At 38.5% G+C, this 9529-nt stretch overlaps 1 protein-coding gene across 1 annotated transcript; it reads left to right on the forward strand.

Annotated features, from left to right (window-relative positions):
- The first annotated feature begins 7584 nt into the window (after positions 1-7584).
- On the forward strand, positions 7585-9303 carry LOC122043843 (AAA-ATPase At3g28510-like). The gene has a single exon (XM_042604413.1). The coding sequence runs from the start codon at positions 7585-7587 to the stop codon at positions 9013-9015; it is 1431 nt and encodes a 476-aa protein (XP_042460347.1). The 3' UTR covers positions 9016-9303.
- The last annotated feature ends 226 nt before the right edge of the window (positions 9304-9529 follow it).

Raw genomic sequence — 9529 nt, forward strand, 5'->3', positions numbered from 1 at the left:
TAGCTCTGTACTCCGGTTTTGCTTCTGGAGTGTTGATGTTGTTATGTGGTATTTTGTATTGGTTGTTGGTTGTGTAAGCCTAGCCGGCTAGCAGTTTTGTGTTTTAGTTTGTATTTGGTTTCTGTCATTTTTCGTTGTGTTTTGGTTTTGGTACAGCCTAGTGGGCTGCTTTACATATAACTGCGTGGTTGTGTGTATAATCCAGCCGCCTGTGGCTGATGTATATTATGTCTGTAGAAATGCTTCAGATTGTCACCCGTATAGGGGAGGTGCTGCCGAAATTTCTTTGGACAGAGACTCCCCCGGGCCGTGACACCGGATGTTTGGCACAAAGTTCAAGCGGGTCGATGGGCTGACCGGACGCTTGGCGAGAAGTCTAGCTAGGTCGACGGGCTGACCGGATAGCTGGCGAGAAGTCCAAGCGGGTCGACGGGCTGACCGGATGCTTGGCGAGAAGTCCAGATGGGTCGAAAGGCTGACCGGACGTCTGGCAGGTGAGTAAAGGTAAGTCACTGGAAGGAAGTGACTGTGAGGACGCGTTCCCGGGAAGGGAACATTAGGCGTCGATCCGGCTTAGATCCATTTCGGATATCTAAGTCGAGATCGTGACTAGATTCCGGTCTCGGAAAGACGGAATCTAAGTCATACTTTTTATATTGAACTTATAAACTGTGCTAACACTTTGTTTTGCAGGATATACATTATCTATTTGTCTCGGACTAACCTTGTCTTGCAGGAAAGATGTTCCCTGGAGAAAGGTGGTCTGGGCGCCCGAAGGCGAATTCTATCCTGATCGCGGCGTCGACATGTGGAGCTCACTGGTTGGACTTGCTACGTCACACCAGGGCGCCCGGAAGGGATCCGGGGCGCCCCGAGCCTCATATAAAAGAAGGGGCAGGGGTGGAGCTTCAAAAACAACTCTAAATTGAAGAACTCGCTCTCCTGTACTCCTGCGACGCTGCAAAGCTCCGACAAACGCGTTGCTTCTCTTTTTAAGTCTCTTATTTTGTCGGTATTGCTTTAATTCTTTCATTAGTATTTTGTGTACTTAGTTTGTAATATCTTTCGAACTGCTAGTGAATTGCCCATCGAAAGCACCCTCGTGTGCGGACCTTGGAGTAGGAGTCGCCAAAGGCTCCGAACCAAGTAAAATTAGTTTTTGTATTAGCATTGCATTATTTTACTTTTCCGCTGCACTTACTCTTATCGACGAATTTTTTATAATCGATATTCACCCTTCTCTATCGAACGTCTACGATCCAACAATTATATGATCTTTTTTTATAATTATTAGTTGGCACTAGATATCTATCAAGTGGCAAAAACAAAGTCATTCTCTTAAGTGACCTTTCCAGAGTGGTCTCACACACTCTGAAAGAGGTACTACAGGCTTATTCAACCCCATATCACTGTCACATATTTTAAGATAGGTTTCTTCCCATTCATCCTCCTGATATGAACAAAAGTGGGTATTTTCCTATTTCTATCATATCTATGGTTGTACTTTGCCGCAAAAGATAATTATGTTCACCTTAAATATCCCTCATATCCCATTCTTTACCCCATTCTTTACCGATTATATATGAAGTAGATCTCAGCTTGTAATTGACCTAAAATTCCAAGCTACTCTAACTTCTCTGAGTTCCTAATTAAACAACATAAAACAATTGCTTACGTAAGACAACAATTTGCAAACTCACCTCCACAAGATTAAAATTGCATTCCAGATCTCATCGTTGGTGGAATCAATTTAAGATGAAGATAGATCATATGACTAAGTTTGATCAACTAAATTTGAATTAACTTAAATTAGATTTTAATATTTGATCAATATATTAATTAGTTGGGTGAGAAATTCATCGAATACTTGATGATTTGATAATTGACAAGGAGGAGTCTTGACCGATCAATGTTGACTAGATATTAGATACGAAATGAAAAATTCTGATAAGTCAAGGTTCGTTGGATGCTAGACAATGATGAAGTTACGATAAATCAAAGTTGACTAGATGTTAGATAATAAAGAAATCCTGATAGATTAAAATTAATCGTATGCCGGACAACTACTCTAAAATTAAGATTTGAGAAGGTTTTCAACTCTATGAATAGTATATCAATCGACTTTGAATAATGTCAATCGATTGTGCTACAGTAACCATGACTAGTAATTATGAACAATAATTATACTATAATCCAATCGGTTGATGATGGTGATGCAATCAAAATTCTAGTGATCGATTACACCAATAATCTTCCATTTATTGATATTTGACAATATATTTAAATTATGCTAATTACTTAACACAACTTATCAAGTCTTATAAAAAAAAAAAAAAAAGAATTAGGATGTCTAACTTAAACCATTTTTCCCCTTTGGTATCTATAAAAAAGAATATTAACTACTTTATGATTTCTTAAATTCTAAGGACTTCTTTGCACCAATAATAATAAATTTTCCCTTAGTCATCTCCTTTATTTTTCATAAAAGACAACGTATTTAAAGGCATTTTAAATAAAAAATAAAAAATTTTAAAAGCATTTTGAAAAATATCTTTTTAAAATTCAAAATTATTTCCAAGGAACCTGACAAAAATACTTTCAAATATTTTTAATCTATCTTCAAAAGTAATTTTCTAAATTTTTGTCGAGACTTAAAAATATTTTACAAGACTAAGATCTTTTAAAACTTACTTTCAAAAAAATTTTAAAATTTTTTTAAAAACCTTTCACATATTTTCATGATATTTTTTAAAGTTTTCTTCAAAATATTTTTGAAATATATTTTCAATAGAAATATTTTTGAAAATATTTTCAAAAAAATAAAAAAATTTCACCAACATTTTCATAGGATTTGCAAAGCTATTTCCAAAAAATTTTAAAGATAAAAATTTTTAAAGTATTTTAAAAATGAATATATTTTTAAAAACAATCTATTTTTTCAAAAGATTTTATAAAAAAACTACTTTTAAAAATATATTTTTCAATAATTTATCCTCCCTAACTTAACACTTCTATAAGATATCCTTATTAATCATAAGAGCATTCCTATAGTAATGTAAGGATTTATAAGCTTAGGTGTTGGTAGGACTAGCCGAGCTTTGAGGCGTTCAAGTTTGTTTGATAAGATAGTTCAGTTGAATCGAGGTTAAAATGAACCAAGTTTTTGAAATGATTATTCAAGCTTGGCTTGATTTATTTTTTACGAGCTTGAGCTTGTTTGAAGCTTGGCTTAAGCTAGCTTAGTTCGTTTAGATATTATCGAACTCTCAATTCAAGCTTGGTTCGAGCTTGATTTGAGTTTGGTTCGTTTAGATATTATCGAGCTCTCAATTCAAACTTGTTTGATTGTTTGAAACTTTTAATTGTTTGATTGGTTATTGAACTTGATAATTTAAACTTATTTGTTTATTTTATTTTATTATTTATTTAGCATATTGAAAAAAATGATTAATGAATATGATTTGTAAATATTGTTCACGAACGTTGTTCACGAATATTATTCACGAATATTATTCACGAACATTAACTAGTTGAAGTGTTCAAACTTGTTTGTTTAGTTTAACGAGTTGTTCAAGTTTGTTTGTTTAATTATTCTTGTGTATATTGAACGAACATAAACAAGCTCTTAACAAGCCGAATACCAAGTTTATTCACGGACACTTGGTTCATTTACCGCCCTAGGTGTTAGTCACAATCTATTTTTAAAAATATACATTTAATAGCACTTAATCAATCATGAATTAAGCATTAAAAATTTTAAAATAAATTTAAGAAAATAGATTTATGAATTTGTTGAAATAAAATTCTTTTAAAAAATATTACTTTTCCTAGAGTCTCACCTAGGTTTAATTTTTAAACATAATAACCTTATAGCTGGTGATGATTTATTTAATTGAAATTTTAGATTATTTAATTTGAGTTATTAAAACTCAAAATTATGTTAGGATTCAATTTTAAGTTTTAAATTATCAAGTTAAATAAATTAAAATTGGTTATGTCGAATTTTTAGATTTGGAATAAGATTGATTTTGTATTGAATTAATTAATTAATTAAATTAATTAAATTAATTAGAATAATTAATCTTGATATAAATCTGAAAATAATTAATAAATTTTAATTTAATCTATCAATAGTTTAAAATTAATTATTCAAAATTAATTAAGGTTAGATTAATTAAATTAATCCAAATTAAATTTATTAAATTAACCTAATTAATTAATTCAACTAATCAATAATTAACTTATAGCTATTTCAATTTAACACAAAATTAACTTAAACTCAATTAATCCAAAATTAAATAATTAATTTAATTAATCTAAAATTAACAATTAATTTAAATTTAATCTGAATTTAATTAATCAATCTAATTAATACAAATCAATCTCATTCGGAAATGAAATTAATAATCTCAATTAATTAATCTTATTTCTTAATTAATCAATTTTAATTAACTGGGCAAGCAAATCTTGTATATTACTATAACTATTTTATTTTACTTTTATATGTAACTCGATGTTATAGGAAAGTCTTGATCATTTGGTTGATCAGACAATAAGTAAAACTAGAGAAAGTCCAAATAGGTCTGAAAAATCATAAGTTTAGCGGATAAGTTAAGGTAAACTCATAGAAAAGAGCGCAGTGAGGCCGTGTCCCGATTGAGACAAACCTTAGACGAAAGTTTCTAAGTCGAGATCAGATATTTCTAACTGTCATATCTGATTCTAACTTTATTTTGCAAGATCACTATTATTATACTGTACTAACTTTATTTTATAGAAAAATAAAGATCGGGATGATTAAAAGGTTTGATCGACCGAACCAAGTGGTTCAATCGACTGATCCCCAGTGATGAGAACAGATCAGATTCAAAGTGAGTCGAAGAAAGGTATAATAGTTCAGTCGACTGAAAAAATTATCAGTCGATCGAATATTCTTTGGTAACGAGATATCAGATAAGATCGAATTATGCTTGGAAGGAAATAACAAAGTTCATGTTGAATAAAAGTGAATGGAGAAGAGGTGGAAGAAGAAAGAGGCTCCATTGTGAATGAGACTTTAGTCCCACATTGAGAGTTTCATGGCATGATAGTTGGTTTATATTGATTCACATGCATTAAGGATGTGAACAAATGCATGGGGAGAAGCTCTCTTTCACGCGTGGGTGCGCAAGAGGGGGTGCAAATCCAGGGCTCGAATTGCACTGAACCATGTTGACTCGTGTGCGGGCACGACCTGTGCGCGCTAAATGTCGAATCAGTCGGGACAAAATTCACCCAAGTGGAATCCCTACTCGGCTAGTAATGGTCATTAATCGACCATTAACGCTGTCGTTGATCTGAACTCCTATATAAGGAGGTTTTGATCACAGACAACCAAAGGTGGGGCGAATCTGTTTCAAGGAAACTGCGTTAGTCGCAGGCCTCGATCAATTTTCCCGATGGATCAGTCTTCGCCCGACCGACTTGTTTGCCTATCAGCTCGCCCGGCCTGCCTCTTGCCAGGCCTTTCTACCTGCCCGACCGTACTGTTCGATCACTCTGGTTGGACTGCTGATCTGTCCGATCGGCCTGCCTGTCTCTTGACTGCTCATCTCAGAAATACAGACCTGCTGCTTAGCAGATCTGCTCGCTCGACGACTGAGCCCGATCAACCGCTCTTCGACACGTAGCATAAACCAGCTCCTGTTGGCAGCCTAAGATTATCCGCTCAGGTCATCTCGATTGTAAGTTGAATTTAGATTCTGTAATTTTAAATTCAACTAAGTCTCTAAAAATCTCTGACAACAGATTATTTTATCCAACAGTTCAGTCGACCGAGCAAGTGATATGTTGACTAAACACATTTGATAAGCGAAGATCAGACCAGATCAAGAAACAAAAGGAAGTTATTGGTGTTCAGTTGACCAAACTGGAATTCGGTCGACTGATCCAAACTGATTTTGCAGAACATATGATCTAGGCATATCGTAAATCTGAATACTAAGCCAGGCAAATTCTGGAGGGAGTTCAATTGAAAAAGGGATCGGCCGAATAAAAATGTTATAAAAGGGGTTTCAAAGTCAGAGGTGAAATAAAAAATTCTCTCCGCGTCTCATGCTCTTTCTGTTGTTCAAATCGTGCAAGCTCTCTTGCTACGACACTGAGAAGCTCTCTAATAATCTACACTTAATCTTCTACTTCTTATATTATCAGTATATTATTTTATTACATGCATTTATTTACAATGATAATAGTGTGTTACTATCCACCTTCATTCATTCATTCATTGTGCAAGTTTACTTTGTCTCCTATAGTGGATTGTACCGAAACGATCAAAAATCACGAGTCTTATTTTATTTTCCACTGCCCCATTCTGTTTTCCTTAAAAAAAAGGTTTTTTATTAGTGAAATTTAACCTCACTTTTATCGTGCTTTTCGATCTAGGGATGAATACTAACAACTAACTATCATTGCAGCAAACATAAAGTTACCAATAGATCAACTCGACTGATCTAGTATTTTCACTATAGTAACAATTGATTGATGAACAAATAACAATCAATCCTACAAAAGTTAGGAAATCGATTCAATCAACTAAGGTCACTGTTTGAGAACAAAAAGTTCGAAACTCAACTGAATTTGATCAATTAGCTGATAGCATTGTAACAGTGAATAGAAAATTTCTAAATCCATTGCAACACCGATTGTTTAGTGGTGTAACAGTCAAATTTAATAATATAATCAATTGATGATAATGATCACTTAACTAATAGACGATCAACATCGACACTAGAAAAGAATGGTTTTGAAAAAGTTTTGACAACCGGTTTGGAAACAAATGCCGCTGTATTTCTAGACCTCGGGCGGCATTCTAAAGTAAGCACACAGCGCTCAAAGTAAAGTTGATATTTGCATCTTTATTTTATTTTGTATTATTTGCATAACAACCGGTGTTATGAGAGATTTCTCTACTTAATATCCAACAAGGAAAGAACTAGTGATGATTTTACTAAGATGGTAGACCGTACAGCAAGAATCGAAAATTCCGAACCACATTAAATTACTGTATTATGTATATATTTTATTTTATATTTTGTTCTCCTCTTGGGACGTCCACGGTCCAACACTTACAAATACTAGTTTTCTGTCAATATACTCTTTGTTCCCCATACAGAAAGCACTCTCCCTGTCAATTTCTGCCGCTAAAGTTGGGAATCAAGAATTATTTTGCTGTTTCTTGACATCAACAAGAAAGAGACGTATATTTCAGTAAGATTTAAAAAATTATATGCACACAATCCTACAGAGAGAAAAAAAAAAGGGGGTAAAAGACATAAATAACTCCGACGTGCAACCTTAGAACCACCTTACAGATGATAAGCACAATAATTTTTCAGGCATTTTGTGCTGATAGCAAAGTTTTGACACCTGTGAAAGATCACCAACTGTGTACTAGAATTATTAATCATTATTATCATCTTCATCTTCGAATATATGGATTTGTCCCCTCTATTGAACTCTATTTATATTTAGAGACCTATAGCAACCTTCAAACCAGTAAATCATTCTCAGAGGTTGAGTGGCGAATTGGAGAGTTGCGAGAGTATGGACTGGGATTGGAGCTCGATAGGCTCAGTTTTGGCCACGATCCTCTTCCTGAGGACGGCGTACTGCGACTTCCTCCCGCCGGAGTTTCACAGCTTCATCAGCTTCCTCTTCCGCGGGATCGTGGTGCGCTTGATCAACGACGCCAAGATACTCATCGACGAGTATGACGTCGCCACCTGCTCCGCCAACGAGCTCTACAGCGCCGCCAATGCGTACCTCGGCGCCCGCTGCCTCGATGACGCCGCCGTCGTCCGCCTCAACAAGCGCCGTGAGTCCCCGCTCCCCGCCGCCTCCCTCCCTGGCTGCCACACCACCCACGACTCTTTCCGAGGCATACCACTCCGGTGGAGCTCCGTCGTCGTCGGACAGGACAGTTCCTCCTACCCTTTCCGTAGCAGTTCAAGCGCGGCCGAGCACCGGTCGCTCGAGCTCACCTTCCACCGCCGCCATAGCCATGTCGTGCGCTCCGCCTACATCCCCCATGTTCTAGAGGAGGCGGAGCGCATAGCGAGCGCCTCCCGCGAGCGACACCTCTTCACCAACCGGGCTGAAATTTTCGGGGACGATCACCGTAGCCTCTGGTCTCCGGTCCCCTTCTCTCATCCCTCCACGTTCGACACCCTAGCCATTGATCCAGCCCTCCGCGACGACATCCGCCAAGACCTCCTCCGATTTGTTGCCCGACGCGACTACTACGCCCGCGTCGGCCGCGCCTGGAAGCGAGGCTACCTCCTCTACGGGCCGCCAGGAACAGGGAAGACCAGCCTCATAGCCGCTATCGCTAATCTCCTCGAGTTCGATGTGTACGACCTCGAGCTCACGGCGGTGCACTCCAACACTATCCTACGCCGGCTCCTAGCGTCCACCACCTCCAAGTCGGTCGTCGTGATCGAGGATGCTGATTGTTTGCTCGATTTGACCGGTCGAAATAAGAAGAAGAACAAACAGGACGAAGAAGATCCCAAATCGAAAGAGGAAGAAGAGGAGCATACGCCGGCTAGCAGCGGATTCAGGTCATCGACAGTGAGCCTCTCCGGCGTGCTCAACTTCGTGGACGGGCTCTGGTCGTCGTGCGTGGGGGAGCGGCTCATGATCTTCACCACGAACCACCCTGAGCGGCTCGACGAGGCGCTGCTCCGGGCGGGGCGGATGGACCGCAAGATCCACCTGTCGTACTGCGGGCCGGCGGCGTTCCATATTCTGGCGAGGAACTACCTGGAAGCAGGGCAGGAGCACCCGCGGATGCTGGAGGCGGAGGAGCTACTGGCGGAGGCGGAGATGACCCCCGCCGACATCGCGGAGGTTTTCATGAGATGCGACGCGGAGGGAGAGGGCACCGACGCCGCGATGGATGGGGTGGTGGAGGAGATGCGGCGGCGAAAGGAGCAGGCCGCCGCCACGGCGTCGCGTGGAAAATTAAAAGGATGATGAGGGTGTTTTTGTAAATTAATTAGGTTCGAGAAAGCGGAAGATGAGGTGGCGACTGCAAACTCTGGAAAGTTCTAAAAGAAGATGAGCAAACCGACGACCGAGACGTCGACGTGGCTTAACCGATGAGATGGTTATCCCCTTCGAGACTTCGCTGCGAAGTTACTTTCAACCGAGCCACGTCGACTTCACGTGGACAGAAAACTTGCAGTACAGGCTACCGTGCGCAGCCATACGTGGCTGATTGAGCGAAGAACTCCTTTCCCGCAGTTATTTTAGCATAATACATGTATATAAATACTTTTATATTAATATTAATAAAAAAAAATTATAAAAAAATCAGAAAAATATAAACTCTTTTTTTTTTAATGTATGAGTTCCACAAAGGTGTCAGGTCAAACCGGCAAGCCGAGCCAACCTCACCTAGCCTAACCTGTGGACCAGACCGAGCTCGACACTACCCGACCCCTATCGAGCCATATCGAGCACAGTCCACAAACTAGAAGAAATGGCA

The sequence above is a fragment of the Zingiber officinale genome, chromosome 2A, assembly GCF_018446385.1.
Source record: "Zingiber officinale cultivar Zhangliang chromosome 2A, Zo_v1.1, whole genome shotgun sequence".
NCBI lineage: Eukaryota > Viridiplantae > Streptophyta > Magnoliopsida > Zingiberales > Zingiberaceae > Zingiber > Zingiber officinale.

Excerpts from the sequence above, each read along its gene's own strand:
- LOC122043843 (XM_042604413.1), top strand. The coding sequence starts at position 7,585 with ATGGACTGGGATTGGAGCTCGATAGGCTCAGTTTTGGCCACGATCCTC.